Source organism: Ovis aries, chromosome 7 (assembly GCF_016772045.2).
Source record: "Ovis aries strain OAR_USU_Benz2616 breed Rambouillet chromosome 7, ARS-UI_Ramb_v3.0, whole genome shotgun sequence".
In the NCBI taxonomy this organism is placed as follows: Eukaryota; Metazoa; Chordata; class Mammalia; order Artiodactyla; family Bovidae; genus Ovis; species Ovis aries.
In genome coordinates, this window is record NC_056060.1 from 98,370,449 (window position 1) to 98,388,646 (window position 18,198).

Consider the following 18,198-nt stretch of genomic DNA (forward strand, 5'->3'; position numbering starts at 1 on the left):
ATGACTCAATGGTACAAAGAAAATGGAAATGGAAGGTTAGATAATAGCATTAGCAATGGTATGCTACAGAATATATTTTCATGGCCCAAAGGGCACATTTCTTCCCACCTATTATTAAGTATGCCACAGTTTAATCGGTTACTAGTGAGTAGGAGCGTGCAAGGCCAGCTGAGGTTTGGAAACATGCGTGTCGCAGCAACACGTGTAAAAGGTCAGATGTAGCCTGTTTACGGTCTTGCTTTTGGAAGAGGTGGAGAATGTATTCCTTTCTCTTCTGCTAGACGAACTGTCTTAGGACAGAACCACACTCCCGCAGCGCTGCTACACAGTCTTCCTTTACGTGAAAGGCCGACGCTGCTGCGTGTGTGGGTTCTTTCAATGCTGTTTGGGAATGCACTTATTTCCTTGTCTCATATACATTCCACTTTAACAAGGCTATGAAGGTATTAGTAGAAAATCAATGGTAAGTATCTCGTTTCCACTGGGAGATTTAAGTTACTCAGAAAAAGGCCTGTCTTCAGACTTACATTTTGAGGTCTCGTCTTAACTTTATCTAACAAGTCTGCCTCGAGCACAAGCAAACCAGGCTAAGTCTATTTCTGGCACCCCTCATCCTTCTCTAGTCCGGCGGTGTGCGCCTCAGCCCTTAGTATCCAGTCTGAACAGAACAGAAAGCAGTCAGGATGCATCCCAAACCCAATGACAAGGATTCCCGCAAAGGTCACCAGCAGAATGCTACTCAGCAAATATTTACACAGGCAGAGAGACATGAAAATCAATTCCTAACCTACAGGATAGCTACCCGTGAATATTCCAAAAAATGATCACCCCAGTTGCTGGAGCCTAGATTTACCTACAATGTCAAAAAAACTGGGAGCGATTTAAGGCCAGAAATAAGAATCATCACGAAGGCACTGTTATAAAAGGCAATAAAGGAGAAGCACCTGAGGAGGAAGGTCAGAGAGGCTAATCCCCGTGACCCTGACGTAACTGCGAACCACAGCGTCATGACGCAGGGGTGTTCAGTGAGGCTGCGAAAAGAAAGGGGACTCACGGTCTCTCCTTGCCCCCGGTGACAATCAGCCCGTCTCGAAGGGTGGTGTACATGGCAAACACAGGCCCGTTGTGAGCTCTGGCCACGATTCTACACAATATGTGGTCTTTCCACACACACACATCTCCACTGATGGTACCTGTAAACGTCAAGTTATTCTGAAAAGGAGTGGGGAAGGGGAGATAAACTCATCAAAGGTTCAGGCAGAGTCAAACAGCAATTCTCTACGTAAGCATGAGCTGCGGTCACCCTTTTGATATGAGGAGCACGGATGGCAGGAGAAACAGTGGGGTCAAGGGTCAGAGACCCTGAACTCAAGGCTGTTAGGGCCGCCTTCTTTTCCACGCCTGCTGCCTATTAGCTGGAGTAACCTTGGTCGAGACTTCTAACCCCCACCGGTGTCAACTTTTCACGTGTGAACTGAGAGCATTCACACTCTCTGAGTTCCCTTTGAATTAACAATGCTGTGATCTTGGTTTATTTCACCCCTTTGAATCGCTTCCCTCTAGTTCCCCAAGGAGTTAACTTCAAAGTCACTAGTAACCCAGAGTGGAAAAAAGAACAGGAAGTGAAAATAACTTTCATAATAGTTTTGATAGCTTTGATAAAATATTTTGTCATGGAAGGTGAAACTTATCTGTAGCAAAATAGTAGTTTTGCAGTTGTATATGAAAATTAACATTTCCCATGATTTCTTAAAATACAAAAGTCAATGCATTTCTGCATGAATCCAAAAATAAGATAAATCTGTTAAGGTACCAAAAGTTTAAGAATGCTTTAGATGATTTCAAAAATTTCAATCTTGATATAGTTCATTTATGCAAAAACAAGAGAAATCAAATCCTGCATTATTGCTATTTTGTCTCAATTTAACTTCCCTTTTAGAGCAGCTTGTGTAAGATCCTGCACCGAAAACAATATGGAAAGAACCAATCAGAAAGTAAGATTTGAATTATACCAAAAACAGACTTTCTTTAATCTTTCTGAGAATACTAGTTTGTATGTTTAATTTCCCTGCAACAATTTAATATTATTTCAAATTCCTCATATTTATGCTTAATCTCTGTAACTCACATTTGGAAAACAATGATGATACTTGTCATACAAGAGCATCTTAATTTATGCCTCATCTGCGACTGGGATGTAAACACTAGCATGTTACCTGCCCTGCTCTTCACCTAGCCCCTAGCATGGCGGTGGCTTAGTGGTTAGGTGGTTTCCAACTCCTGTGATCCTGTGAACTGTAGCCCGCCAGGCTTCTCTGTCCAAAGGGTTTTCCAGGCAAGAACACTGGAGTGGGTTGCCATTTCCTTTTCCAGGGGATCTTCCTGACCCAGGGATCAAAACCTGGGTCTCCTGCATTGTAGGTGGATTCTATACCGACTGGGCCATGAGGGAAGATTAGAGGATATTCAAAAAGGCTTAAACTGAGTCAGTTCAGTTCAGTCACTCAGTCGTGTCTGACTCTTTACGACCCCATGGACTGCAGCACGCCAGGCCTCCCTGTCCATCACCAACTCCCAGAGCTTGCTCAAACTCATGTCCATCGAGCCAATGATGCCATCCAACCATCTCATCCTGTCGTCCCCTTCTCCTCCTGCCTTCAGTCTTTCCCAACATCAGGGTCTTTTCCAAGGAGTCAGCTCTCTGCATCAGGTGGCCAAAGTACTAGAGTTTCAGCTTCAACATCAGTCTTTCCAATGAATATTCGGGACTGATCTCCTTTAGAATGGACTGGTTGGATCTCCTTGCAGTCCAAGGGACTCTCAAGAGCCTTCTCCAACACCACAGTTCAAAAGCATCAATTCTTCAGCGCTCAGCTCTCTTTATAGTCCAACTGTCACATCCATACATGACTGCTGGAAAAACCATAGCCTTGACTAGATGGACCTTTGTTGGCAAAGAAATGTCTCTGCTTTTCAATATACTATCTAGGTTGGTCATAACTTTCCTTCCAAGAAGTAAGCATCTGTGAATTTCATGGCTTCAGTCACCATCTGCAATGATTTTGGAGCCCAATAAAGTCTGTCACTGTTTCCATTGTTTCCCCATCTATTTCCCATGAAGTGATGAGACCGAATGCCATGATCTTGGTTTTTTGAATGTTGAGTTTAAGCCAGCTTTTTCACTCTCCTCTTTCACTTTCCTCAAGAGGCTCTTTAGTTCTGCTTTGCTTTCTGCCCTAAGGCTGGTGTCATCTGCATATCTGAGGTTATTGATACTTCTTCCAGCAACCTTGATTTCAGCTTGTGCTTCCTCCAGTCCAGCATTTCACACAATGCACTCTGCATATTAAACGAGCAAGGTGACAATATACAGCCTTGAGGTACTCCTTTCCCAATTTGGAACCAATCCGTTGTTCCACGTCTGCTTCTAACTGTTGCTTCTGGACCTGCATACAGATTTCTCAGGAGGCAGGCTGGGTGGTCTGGTATTCCCATCTCTTTAAGGATTTCCTACAGTTTGCTGTGATCCACACAAAGGTTATAGCATAGTCAATGAAGCAGAAGTAGATGTTTTTCTGGAATTCTCTTGCTTTTTCTGTGATCCAACAGATGTTGGCAATTTGATCTCTGGTTCCTCTGAGATCTAAATTCAGCTTGAACATCTGGAAGTTCTTGATTCACATACTGTTGAAGCCTAGCTTGGAGAATTTTGAGCATTACTTTGCTAGCCTGTGAGATGAGTGCAATTGTGTGGTAGTTTGAGCATTCTTTGGCATTGCCTTTCTTTGGGATTGGAATGAAAACGACCTTTTCCAGTCCTGTGGCCACTGCTGAGTTTTCCAAATTTGCTGGCATACTGAGTGCAGCACTTTCACAGCATCATCTTCCAGGATTTGAAAGAGCTCAACTGGAATTCCATCACCTCCACTAGCTTTGTTCGTAGTGATGCTTCCTAAGGCCCACTTGACTTCACATTCCAGGATGTCTGGCTCTAGGTGAGTGATCACACCATGGTGGTTACCTGGTTCATGAAGATTTTTTTTGTACAGTTCTTCTGTGTATTCTTGCCACCTCTTCTTAGTATCTTCTGCTTCTGTTAGGTCCATACCATTTCTGTCCTTTATTGAGCCCATCTTTGCATGAAATGTTCCCTTGGTATCTCTAACTTTCTTGAACAGATCACTAGTCTTCCCCATTCTGTTGTTTTCCTCTGTTTCTTTGCACTGTTCACTGAGGAAGGCTTTCTTGTCTCTCCTTGCTATTCTTCGGAACTCTGCATCCAGATGGGTATGTCTTTCCTTTTCTCTTTTGTCTTTTCTCTTCTTTTCTCAGCTATCTGTAAGGCTTCTTCAGACAACTCTTTTGCCTTTTTGCGTTTCTTCATCTCAGGGACAGTTTTCATCATCGCCTCCTGTACAGTATCACGAATCTCCATCCACAGTTCTTCAGGCACTCTGTCAGCTCTCACGCCTTTACTCTGTTTGTCACTTCCACTGTCATACTTGAATGGTCTCGTGGTTTTCCCTAGTGTCTTCAATTTAAGTTTGAATTTGGCAATAAGGAACTCATGGTCTGAGCCACAGTCAGCTCCTGGTCTTTTTTTTTTTTTTTTTTTTGCTGACTGTATACCGCTTCTCCATCTTTGGCTGCAAAGGATATAATCAAACTGATTTCAGTATATGGTGTGATGATGTCTACATATAGAGTCGTCTCTTGTGTTGTTGGAAGAGGGTGTTTGCTATGACCAGTGCGTTCTCTTGGTAAAACTCTGTTAGCCTTTGTCCTGCTTCATTCTGTATTCCAAGGCCAAACTTGCGTGTTACTCCAGGTTATCTCTTGACTTCCTACTTCTACATTCCGGTACCCTATGATGAAAAGGACATCTTTCTTGGGTGTTAGTTCTAAAAGGTCTTGTGGGTCTTCATAGAACCGTTCAACTTCAGATTGTTCAGTGTTAATAGTTAGGGCATAGAGTTGGATCACTGTGATACTGAGTGGTTTGCCTTGGAACCGAACAGAGACCATTCTGTCGTTTTTGAGACTGCACCCAAGTGCCGCACTTCAGACTCTTCTGTTGACCACGAGGGCGCCTCCGTTTCTTCTAAGGGACTCCTGCCCACAGCGGCAGATGCGATGAACACCGCCCATTTTGTAACAAAACATTTGCACTGATTTGCACTGTTGCTTCAAACATAAAAAAGTCAATTAGGACTAAAATGCTTATCTTCAAGTTTATTTTCCACTGGGAATGGGCAATTGATTAAATAAGGAATTTTATATGTGAAGAAAGTTAATGTGTATGATATAATAATGTCAAGCATTTGAGCGTGTACATTTTTCATCCGGAAAGAAAATTACTGGTCTTGTATTAAGAAACTCCATGATATTTAGCTGAAGTTTGACATGGTATAATGAGCATTTTCAGTGGTGTTTTTCCTCAAAAATGTAAGTTTTAAAATTCCAGAATTATACTTTTCTTCCTTCAAGTATTACACACCCAACATAAATACTTAAAGAAAACCAACTTAGGTTTTTGATGCACCAAAGGATTGAAAAACCCTGGCCAGGACAAGATATTACAGGAAAGAGAAGTGTCTTGTAAACCAGAAGTCCAAGCGGCATGGGGCTGGGGGAGAGACGGCCTTGGAGCACCCTTCCTAGGAAGCCAGGGCAGGGCTGTGCTCGCGTTCTTCCCCTGATGAGACGCGGGCCCCGAGCACTTCCAACCTCAGGATAAGCAGGGAGTTAAGACAACAGGAAGCACAGGAAATCCTAAACCAAGCACCCTCTTAAACACTGGAAAGTCATACGTCACAATCTGTCTTTTATTCTGACAAATTATTAGGGCCTCGGAGACGGAGGGTGACAGAAGGTTAAGGACAGCTTTTGCAAATGGCCACAGCCCACAGACTCAAGTCTCCATGGTAACCTTTCTCCCTCATTCACTTCCTTTCCCACTCCCTGACTTCTCAGAGTATCAGAACTGGAAAGATGCAATACAGGCAGGACCGGGACACAGGCTAGAATTAGTGGACTACAGTGCCATACACACCACACCCACGTGGCTCATCTATCTAAGGCGAGAAAAGCCCGAGCAGTCCAGTCTGGGTAATTCACAGCTACACGACCACAGGCAATTGAAGAGACATACTGCACCAAACGCAACAGCAAGCATGGTCTGCATCCGCGCGTCCTCCAGAGTGCTCAGGAGCCCCTTCTTGCTAAGAAGAGCTCTTCCTGCCAGGGTCCAGAACTTGACGTGCTTTACTCCCACAGAGACAAACTGGGAGTCTGAATCTGGCCGGAATTCAGCCACAAAAATACGCTGGTTGTGACCAGCTCTGCTGGCAATTTTGGCACCTAAGAAAAAAGACACAACAGAATTTTCCAGGTGAGTATAAGAACTAAGCTGATTTTTTAAATAGGATTAAGCAGTTATTGAAAACATATAGCTCAAAAAACAAATGCTTATGGAAAGAAAGCACAGGGAATTGCCTAGCAGTCCAGTAGTTAGGACTCGGCACGTTCACTGCCAAAGGGCCAGGTTCAGTCTTTGGTGGGGGAGCTAAGATTCCACAAGCCTCATGGTGCAGCATCCACCCCCCGCCCCCTACACACACACACACACACACATACACACACGGCCTGTCCCTTGCACTGCTACCTAGCAATCATGTGACAGATGATTACTAGTGCCCAGGGTCCTTTTTACACATTTTGCAAGTGACGTATGACTCGAGGAGAGCTTCAGTATAATTTAAGGGGCATTTCAGACTGTGGGAACCATCATCTCTCTTCTTTTCTGTGCAGCTCTATGAATTTCACTTTTTATTTTTCCACAGTTCAGGTCTTTATTCTCTCTGCGCCCATCAGGTCATGAATTCATAGGGAACGGGCTCCCACAGTTCAGGCTCCTTTCCACTCGTTCTCAGGAAGGGTGCTTCTCTGGGTGGACCAGCTGGAGCTTCGGCTGAACCCAAGTCCCTTTCTCTCCGGCGTCCTTCTTTTTCTGATCATTTTCCTTCAGGCATTTCAGGAAGCTATCCTGGCTCTCAGTGTGTTTAAAATGCTCAGTGCACACATTAATTCCCTTGGCAAGAATCTTGCCCCTGTTTCTTTACAATAAAGTCAGACAGCATGCTGGGTTACACTGCAGCCTCTCCCATTCTGCCATGGTGTCATTTGTGGGGCATTCCATTTTGAACAGTATCTGTTCCCTTGATATCTACACTGTCACCTTTATCCTGGACTTGCAAGCATGCGGCCAAAGGACCGGCACAGGGCCCTGCTTTCTGAGAGCCAGAGAACAAGCAGCAGGGGCCTCTCCTCTCGCCCTTCGTGCTGGTCATGCTGGCGGATTACTGGAAGATGGCAGTTCTGGCCGAAAGGTGAATTTCACTTTTTATAACAAAGTTTTGTCTGAAGTGTATTCAAGCAGTATTACCTTATTGCTCTTCCATTATCACTTACAACATAATTCATTTCCATTCTTCAGTAAGATCCTTTCAGTTCAGTTCAGTTTAGTCGCTCCGTCGTGTCCGACTCTTTGTGACCCCATGAATCGCAGCACGCCAGGCCTCCATGTCCATCAGAAACTCCTGGAGTTCACTCAGACTCACGTCCATCGAGTCAGTGATGCCATCCAGCCATCTCATCTTCTGTCGTCCCCTTCTCCTCCTGCCCCCAAACCCTCCCAGGATCAGAGTCTTTTCCAATGATCCTTTATAACCAACCAAATAATAATTACAAGACCCTTTCATGCACAATTTCTTACTGAAAGGAGAGAGCAGTGAATCATTTTTAATATTAGTAACTCAGTAATTTATGCTTTATTTCCAATTTCACTGGGTTTTTAAAGTGGAACCCACCTACAACAGCTTTGTATGTGTACTGAGTAGGGCTGTAATGAAAAATGGTTTCAATCAACAAGTTAATACAAATATGAAATAGAAAGTTCGTTTCACCCTATACTCATTTATTTATTTAAATTACAAAGAGAAAACGCCTACCTTCTTGCCATCTCCAAATGGTAACTGTATGCTCTGGGTCTAGCCCCACAGAGAGCAGGAGTTTCCCGGTAGCACTGAAACTGACTGAGCACACCCCCTTCGAATGGTAGCATCTCAGAATGGACAAAGTCTGCTTGTTCACGGCATCCCAGACGTGAATAGACGGAGCTGTGGCTAAACAAAGACAGCACCCAACAGCTGTAATACACCTGTTACAGATGTTTCCATTGCTAAGGCTGATGCGTGCTTATGTCTGAAACATGGAAAAGATACATACCAAAGGACTGTATACTTAATAAAAAATAACTCAAAACTAAGACTAAATTTTAAAAAAAGGAAAGAGAAAGGAGAAACAGAAAAAAAATACAGACTACTTCCTCAGGCTATAGTCCAACAGCACTTTTGAGAAAATAGATTTTAGACAAACAACTTAGGCAATCACAACCCTAAACAACTTTTCCAAAAAAATGCGTGTTCTAGATACGTGCTGAGTCTTCATATAATTATGTATATTATGGAGAAATGTGCAAACATTACACAATAATCAAATACCAAGATATACTTAGTACTTATCTTATATGAAGGAGAGACTGAAAGCGAACACAAATTGTGAAAGGCAACAGGGAGGAAATCACATGAGCAGGTCACAAAGGAAATTTTCAACCAAGTAGACATACATCTGGTAAAAGCTAAGTGCATATCTCTCTATAAGACAGTATTTTTTTAAAAAAAAACAGGATTTTATGGGAGAAATACAACGGCTTATCCTTTTAAAAATTATACTTTTTTTTTTCTTTGTAGCCATTTTTACTGCTTAAAAAGATTTCCCAGTTCTCTGGAATTCCTAAGTTAAAAAACCATAGTTTTGAACTGTTCTTTTTTCATGAATTGCACCCTATAAAAAGAAACAGACTTATGTTCAGTCTCAGAACACAAGTACTTTTAGTAAAATAATACATGAAAGTGCATTTGCTTCAAATTATAAATCTGCTACAAATATTGCAAAAAGAGAAATATTACATACTGACAAGCTGTCTTAAAATCACTTGATGCAGAAAGAAATTTTAGTCTCTGAAGAAAACAGTCTGATAAATTTAGACTATATTTTACACCATCTACAATTTATAGTATACAATGATAAAGCTGACAGTTCTTCACACAAGGTTACAATATATTAACCCTGGGAGTTAAATTTGAAAATTGTTCAAAGATTTATGCAACTGCAAAAAAATAAAACCAATATGGAAATAGACATAAAATTTTACCACATAATAGAGCATTTATGTGTGAAAAATTGATCACAATAATTTAAGCACTGGACTAAAATTGGAACGTTCCTCATTCAGTAAAGGTGAAAGGATATGAGGAACTTAATTCAGTAGGAAATTCTGGTGATTTACACAGACACACACACTGGAGATCATTCTATAATTTTTTGCTGGTGACAAATACTAAACAGGTCTTCTATGATACAGAAATGCTTTTATAACTATAAAAAGAAACTCGGCAATCCATATATGGTATTTGTCTAAATGTGATGATGTAGCTAATGGTTTTTAAGAAAGAACACTCAATATTCTCCAAATTTAATATTTCATAAATTACAAAGCAAGTAACTTTCAGTAAACTGAATTACTGAACTTTTCAAAGTTTTACTTAAAAAATCAAATGAGATGGTAAGAACTTATACCATGAATTTACATCTTAAAACATATAGGTAGGACTATGTTATGAGACTGTTACACATTTAGAGTGCTCTAAACTTACATCAGTAGCAATATTTAAGATTTAAATTACTGGACACTCTCAACGCCTACCTTGCTGCTAAGTTGCTTCAGTCGTGTCCGACTCTGCACGACCCCATAGATTCTCCAGGCAAGCACACTGGCGTGCGGTGCCGTTTCCTTCTCCAGTGCGTGAAAGTGGAAAGTGACAGTCAAGTCGCTCAGTCGTGTCCGACTCTCAGTGACCCCCTGGACTGCAGCCCACCAGGCTCCTCCGTCCATGGGATTTTCCAGGCAGGAGTACTGAAGTGGGGTGCCATTGCCTTCTCCACAAGGCCTGCCTTCAGTTCAGTTCAGTTCAGTCGCTCAGTCGTGTCCGACTCTTTGCAACCCCATGAATCGCAGCACACCAGGCCTCCCTGTCCATCACCAACTCCCGGAGTTCACTCAGATTCACGTCCATTGAGTCAGTGATGCCATCCAGCCATCTCATCCCCGGTCGTCCCCTTCTCCTCCTGCCCCCAATCCCTCCTAGCATCAGAGTCTTTTCCAATGAGTCAACTCTTCGCATGAGGTGGCCCGAGTACTGGAGTTTCAGCTTCAGCATCATTCCTTCCAAAGAAATCCCAGGGTTGATCTCCTTCCGAATGGATTGGTTGGATCTCCTTGCAGTCCAAGGGACTCTCAAGAGTCTTCTCCAACACCATAGTACAAAAGCATCAATTCTTTGGCGCTCAGCCTTCTTCACAGTCCAACTCTCACATCCACACATGACCGCAGGAAAAACCATAGCCTTGACTAGACGGACCTTAGTCGGCAAAGTAATGTCTCTGCTTTTGAATATGCTATCTAGGTTGGTCATAACTTTTCTTCCAAGGAGTAAGCGTCTTTTAATTTCATGGCTGCAATCACCATCTGCAGTCATTTTGGAGCCCCCCAAAATAAAGTCTGACACTGTTTCCACTGCTTCCCCATCTATTTCCCATGAAGTGATGGGACCGGATGCCATTACACAAGGGTGAATCATGTTGTCTGGCTTCCTCCTGTAACCTGAAAGTGGTCATGCCTGACGCTGAGTAGCTGAGATACTCCTCCTGCTGCTGCCCTTCTTGAGGTCGCCAGAGAGGCACGTCTCACGGACTTGGCGTGTGCCCAGGGACATCCCGTCCTTTCCAATTCTTGCTTCTGGGCAGTCCTGTGTTCCTATGAACTCAGGCTCAGAGAAGTGAAGTGCCTTGCCCGGGGTCGCACGCCGCAGTGCAGAGCCAGCCTCTAGAGGCGCGTGCTGTCAGCACCTAGCTGCCACACTGACTTTCTCCGGAAAATCAACCCTACCAACGATCCGTAACCATGCTTCACTCTCCATCTCCAGGACACATAGGGCCCCTCTCTCTCTCAAATAACTTTATTAGTTTATTTACGGCTGTGCCGGGTCCTCGAGGCTGCACAGCGCCTCTCGAGCTGCGGAGTGCGGGCTTCTCGCTGCGGCGGGCCTCTCTTGCCCCACAGCATGGGCTCTAGGCTGAGCAGAGCTCCAGGCCCTTCAGCAGCGGAGGCACGTGGGCTCAGGAGTTGCGGCTCCTGGGCTCCAGGGCACAGGCTGAGGAGTCGTGGCGCCTGGCTTTACTTGCTCCGCAGCCTGTGGGATCTTCCCGGACCAGGGGTCGAACCTGTGTCTCCTGCATTGGCAGGCGGATTCTTTACTATGGAGCCACCAGGGAAGCCCATTAGGGTCTCTTAAAATTGCAAGTGGATTTCATAAGAATCAAAGTTTTAAAGGATTTTATTTTCATCCCCACCCCACTCCAGTACTCTTGCCTGGAAAATCCCATGGATGGAGGAGCCTGGTGGGCTGCAGCCCATGGGGTCACGAAGAGTCAGACATGACTGAGCGACCTCCCTTTCACTTTTCACTTTCATGCACCGGAGAAGGAAATGGCAACCCACTCCAGTATTCTTACCTGGAGAATCCCAGGGATGCGGGAACCTGGTGGGCTGTGGGAACCTGGTGGGCTGCGGTCTATGGGGTCACACAGAGTCGGACACGACTGAAGAGACTTAGCAGCAGCAGTTTGCCTTGATGCAGCATAGTAAACAGTTCATTTTAAAACAATATTTTAATATGGACCATTAAGTGTACCAATGGCTAAGACGGTAAAAAGCATCTGCCTACAATGCAGAAGACCTGGGTTCGATCCCTGGGTTGGGAAGATCCCCAAGAGAAGGAAATGGCAACCCACTCTAGTATTCTTGCCTGGAAAATTCCATGGACGGAGGAGCCTGGTAGGCTACAGTCCATGGTGTTGCAAAGAGTTGGACACGACTGAGCAACTCCACTCCACTTCCTCTGTACTGGACATTAAACTAATGTTGGGCCCAGCATCCCTTCCTTCCTTCCTTCTTAATAAAGCTCTGATTTTATTCAGGAATCCATGCCTCCCTCATGCAATACAAGCGATTCAGGGGAAAGACACTGCATAGTCATAGACTACGCCCATTGTGATAAGACCTCCACACATCCCACAATCCTTCTCATCCCTCCCCCTCGGCCCCGACATCAGTGATTCAGTTCAAGGCTTTGCTCACATCTTACAATGACTCACTCAGGCTAAAAGGCAGTACTAATTATTATTTTTAAAATATTCATGTATTTGGCTGCACTGGGTCTTAGTTGCAACGTGTGGGATCTAGTTCCTTAACCAGGGCTCAATCCTGGGCTCCCTGCGTTGGGAGTGAGAGGTCTTAGCCCATGGACCACCCAGGGAAGACCCAGGAAGCACTGATTTTAGGTTGTGGTTTTGAAGGAGGATTTTATTCTCTTTCCCACTTGATGAAAAGGCAAGGAAGCATATAACTCCAACCCTTCTATAACACAGATACAGCAGCCTCGTGGGTGAAGCTGGTGCCGTGGATGGCAGAGGGGAAGGGACGGGAAGCACACTGGGGCTCCTGAATCAGCAAAGGCAGGCGGGCACCCTCCCTCTGCACCCCTGGGCGATGATCAATTTCCTTCTTCTCAGTCAGGAGAGGGCCTGTGGAAGACCACTAAGTCATGTAGTGAACTGCCTACAGGGGCCTATTCCAGACAGAGCTCTCTCTCCTTGACTTGCCTTAAGGATCAAAGGTGTCAGATTCTTACTTCCTCACAGTCGTAGGTGGGCTGAACAAACTCTGCCAGAGAGAAAAGATGCCCTTAGGGTCTACTCAAAGCGCAGCCACTGTACTCAGATGGCAACTGGACCATATACCTTCCCCAACACATGCATTTACTCTTCCACATCCCAAAGCGGGAACTTTGAAGCTTCTCCCACCACCTCAGCACCTCCTCACCCTCAGAGGATGAAATATCAGCAAAAGCCATCAGAGAGGATCTTCCTTATTTTCCCACCTCCAAACCTACCAGTTTTCCTGCATTTGAACCTACACTCCCTTCATTGCTAATGACTGCAGATAATTTCTTCCTGCCCAACTCTCTCCCCCAAAGTATTCCGCTGTCTCATTTAGCCAGCTGCTCAAGCAAGAAACTAAGTTAGTCTCTGTTCCTTCCTCTCCATCATGCCCCCATCCACTCCATCAGAAAGACTGCTGGACCTACCTCGAAAATCTAAGCCATCTTTGCCTAGTTCAATTTTCACTCCTAGCACCCTAGTTTAAAATGTCTTTTGGTTGGACTACGGCAAGAGCCTCCCAATTTTCTGGGGGCTCTTTCCTCTCTGTTCTTAGTAGTGCAGAAAGTGATGTACTCAGAGTATAAATTAGATCACATAAACTCCGTTGCCTACAACTCTCTGGTGATGGACTCTATACTTCGCAGGAATGCAAACTCCTCTCCATGACCTGCGAAGCCCCACGTGACTGACCCAACCTCTTTCAAAGTTCATCTCAGGCTTTACTCCAGTCACACTAACCTTCCTGTTTCTTGATTCAGCGTTGCCCTACGTGACTGACCCAACCTCTTTCAAAGTTCATCTCAGAGGCTTTACTCCAGTCACACTAACCTTCCTGTTTCTTGATTCAGCGTTAGGGCCCCCACAGCAAAGAGTTAACACAGCAGGACTGAATTCACCGTCACTAGAATGGCCTGCTTGCCAGGGTGTAAGAACCTGACTTCTGAAATGTTTCCTGTGTCGATAAGGCTACTTGTCCATCTGGGCACTGAATACCTGCCTTCTCCCGGGAGTATGCTGTTTCAGTCCTTGTTGCTCCATGTCTACACGATCAGCCTCCAATAACAAATCCTGGTCTCTGAGACTTCAGCAGCTAACCTGGGCAGAAGCTGGTAGAAGCAGGTTCTGTGTGGCCCCCGGAGCAGTGCTTTGAAAGAGACAGAGATCTAGGAGCGCCATGCCTTGACCCTCTAGGACCACTGGGGATGTGGCTGGTCTAGGAGTCTGAAACCAGGCCTGAGTCTGGAGCCCCCAGACCACCCTCTGGCCGTCGCTGTTTAGTATCATTTTTGGCCTGGCTAAATCCTAACACTCCTGAAAACCACTGCTTTGTTGCTATCACCCTGTCGTTTTTTATCATGTTCATCACCATCTTAGATCATGCTATTTCAAAAAATGTACTTATTTATTGCCTGTCTCCCTCTAGAGTAGGACTCAGCAAGCTTCTACTGTAAGAGAGACAAAACTGAAGATTCTGTGCAGGTTCTTATGTAGTACAAGGAAACAATCTTCTTTTGTAGAAAACAAATTTCCACAAAAGTTTTATTGATAAAATTCACTGAGTGAAAATTTTTATAATATTGATCTACTAATGAGAATTAATTTTTTGGGGGGGAATATTAATTCACTTAAGTAGGGTTCAAAGTCAATGTTCTTTATTTTTTTAAAAAATTACAAATGTTCATCTGTTAATGATGACCTGTAATGATTTTCAATTCTGACAATGTCTCACAGATAGGTGCTGTCAAATATGAGTATCAGTCTGAAAGCAAATGATTTTAACAGAATATGTTAACCACTTGGAAGGCATTCAGAAAACTGTATTAGCGTTCTGGCCTGATGTTTGTCTTTTAGCATGTATTATACTGCAGAATAATAACTATAAATTGAACATTAGGTGGAAGTTCTTCAACTGTACAGTTAAACAGATTTTTTAAATATGGCAATTTTCTTTACACTTGTAACAAGATCTAAAAAGATGCTGCTGGAACTGAAATTTGAGCCCAGAAAATATACTTGCTGCAAATTTGTGTGGGAAAGGGAAGCTGGTGTCTTAATTTCTGACGGGATGAGACACGCACAGTGCAGTTCGGCATGGCTTGTGATTCAAGGATTAGCTGTCACCAAATGACTCTCCTGCAGTATCAGTTTCACATATAAGCACTGTAATTTCAACGTGTGTAACTGTAATTGTAGTTTCCTTGTAACTTCAGGTTGAATCATTAAGAAACACTATCAAATCTGCAGCAAAAACTCATTTCCAAAGCCATTCAGTTTTCCATAATAGAGACTGAGGGCAGTTCGTCTCAGAAAAATTTCAGTCCTGGCTCTGAGTGACAGAAATTGCAAAGAACAACAACAACAAGATGTTACTACTGCTAAACCACTGAACTGCTGCGGCAGGGCAAGTCCGGACATTCACCTGCTACTTCTGACAGAAATTAATGGAATTGATGGTTAAGGCTATGAGGGCAAATAAAATTAACTGCTGACTCTCAAAAACAAAATACTGAGGTTCAATTATACATGATAGATTGAAATATTTTTCACAAAGCAGCTGCTGAGGAATAACACAGTGCATAAACCATAGGCTTCAGGTGCCTTTAAAGTCCATAAGCCTTGTAAATTTTACAAACTATGTCCTCTTTTCTGCTCTTGCTCCACACATATTTTTACCACCCTCAGTTGTAGTATATCTTAACAGATTCCACTTCAGGTTGTACTGAATTACTGTTTTCTTAAGTTATTTGAAAATATTATCTTTTCAAGTTGTTACATGGAGACCATTTATAGAGGCAAACTGTCACTGAAAAGTCAGCACTGATTCCTCCAATAAACAACTGGCAACATCTGTCAACCTATCAAGAACCATTCAGAATCATCTGCCCCCTTTGGGCCTGTTTTTGGTGACTACTGATGTTGTTCGCAAAGCCCTCAACTGTTTTAGCAATGGTTCTTGGCAGAAGATCTTAAACAAGTTTATCCTGTCTGGACACTCATTCATTGCAGCCAGACATGACTTAATTAAGCCAGCAATAAACAGCTTGTCCTAATTAGCTGACAAATGAGTCATTCAGAACCTTACTGAGGTTTTCGCCAAATTTTCTTTTTATTTTTTGAAGAAATTCTGTTGTGATGAGATATTGTGTTGTTTAAATAATTTTTAAATTCTATTTTGCTTATTTTTGGCGGCACCACACTGCATGCAGGATCCTAGCTCACTGACCAGGGATTGAGCCTGAGCCGCCTGCAGTGGGAGCCTGGGGTCCCAGGCACTGGACCGCCAGGGAAGTCTCAAGGTACTGTTTTAAAGTTCCTGATTTTTCTGATTTTTGCTTTCCTGTGACCTGGGGATATTGCAATAAAGTCAGTGTGAAAATGTTGACATATACTGTATTCTTTCAGCACAGCTACAGTATCACTGCATAAAAAGCACAATGTTTTACCATCTCATTTGACAACAAAATCCACACTCCACTGTGCCTTTATAGTTTGACATCCAGCCTATTTTTCCTTTCCCCTCTCTTGTTTTGCCAGGATAGATATGCCATGGTTAAAAACCAAATGGCAGCAAGGTGGGTACCCCTAGAGAATGTTGTATTCAGTGAGATAAGTCAGAGAAAGACAGATGCCATGCGACACCTCTCATATGTAGAACCTAAAAACCAGTACACGTGGACGTATACGCAACCCAGAAACAGACTCACAGATACAGAGAGCAAACTAGAGGTGACCTAAGGAGAGCGGGAAGCGGTGGGGCAGACGAGGGGCAGGAGATTAGAGATAAAAAATGCTTTGTACAAAATAGGTAAGGATATATTGTATAGCACAGGGGAAGTATAGCCATTATCTTAATAACTTTTAGTGGTATATAAGCTATAAAAAATGAATAACAGTGTTGTATATCTGAAAGTTATATAATGCTGTATATCAACTATAATTCAACAACAACAAAATGTTGTGGAATATAGCAGTACCTGCAGCACTCAAAACCTGTCAAGCTTTAAAACAGAACCACTGCGACCTGTAGTGTGCCAAGCTGCACTGGAAAGCGGTGAGTGCTCAGAACAGTCTCTGCCTCAACCCTGCCACGAGAGCACCAAAGCTGCCGTGGACGGTACGTGACTCGACGGGCAGGGCCGTGTCCAGAAGCCTCATCTGTGGACACTGGAATCTGAATTCCTCACTGCTCATGTTTTGTGAAATTTTATTCTTCCTTTGACATTTTCCAACTATTTCAATGACTAAAAACTATACTTAGTCATGGGCTGTACAAAAACAGGTGGTGGGCAGATGTGGCCCAAGGGTGCTAAGTCTGCGAACCTCTGCTCCTGAGTGTAGCCCAAGAGAGCAAGGCCACTGTCTGCTGTGCCAAATACATTTGTGGCTAAACAGTCAAATCACAAAACCATGCCTTATCCTGGAGGAGAAGGAAATGTGTGCAAACCACTGGGCAATGTTTTCTTATCAGACTGTTGATTCCTACTATCTTAAATGAACTGAAACTGAGTTGAAAAAGCCTAAGCTATTATAATATCTAAAAACAACTGACATGCATTTGTTCATCTAAGAGGTTTGTAACTTCACAAAGTCATGGTCTAATTTAATAAGAAAAAGTTATTTTCAAATCTTTAAATGTTCTGTTGATCTAACATACGCAATAATTTTGATGATTATATAAAAATAGTAATTGAAACGTTTTTTATTTCTAGGCAATAAAATTTACTGATTCATACTTAAGATCAAATTTTACCTTTATTCCTACCAGCTATATGATATTGGCAGGTTAATACCTACTATGGAGAGTTCTCGTGATGACTAAATAGGTATTACAAGTAAAGTGCTTATAACAATTCTGAGCATGCTAAGAAAGTCAAAATATATCAGTTTAAAAAAATTACTGTAGATTGGGCTCACTATCATGACATTAAAATGATGTATTCTTGACTTTTAAAGAACACAAAACAGTTCAGCTATCTTATTACTCTATAAAAATGTAGGCTATCACTACTTAACAATATGAGTAAAATAGAAAGTGATAGACTTCCTTACCTGACATGTCTGCTGAATCACCTATAATGGAAAAGTAGCAGAAAAACAATGATCCAGAAACAGCATAAACACTATATGCAAAATTTATAAAGACTCAACTGCCACAAGATAATTTTAAATAAGTTAAATAACTGTGTCATATATAAAATTATGTAAAATTGAGTATACTGTAAGTGAAGCCACTAATTCCAATTATATATGCATATTAGTATTATATGCATATGACCTTTTCATCTTTAGATCAGT

The 18,198-nt window shown here is 42.9% G+C and overlaps 1 protein-coding gene across 5 annotated transcripts in view; it reads right to left on the reverse strand.

Moving 5' to 3' along the window:
- EML5 (EMAP like 5) overlaps positions 1–18,198 on the reverse strand; it is a 155,442-nt gene that overhangs the window by 10,454 nt on the left and 126,790 nt on the right. For 4 of the 5 annotated variants that reach the window (XM_042252834.2, XM_060418474.1, XM_027972102.3 and 1 more), the window contains 4 exons: positions 17,953–17,973; positions 8,010–8,183; positions 6,152–6,360; positions 1,055–1,212 (listed from right to left, as the gene is read on the reverse strand). In XM_042252834.2, the coding sequence (XP_042108768.1) occupies positions 1,055–1,212; positions 6,152–6,360; positions 8,010–8,183; positions 17,953–17,973 (562 nt within the window). The remainder of the gene's footprint in view (positions 1–1,054; positions 1,213–6,151; positions 6,361–8,009; positions 8,184–17,952; positions 17,974–18,198) is intronic. The other variant, XM_042252835.2, reaches the window with a different exon arrangement.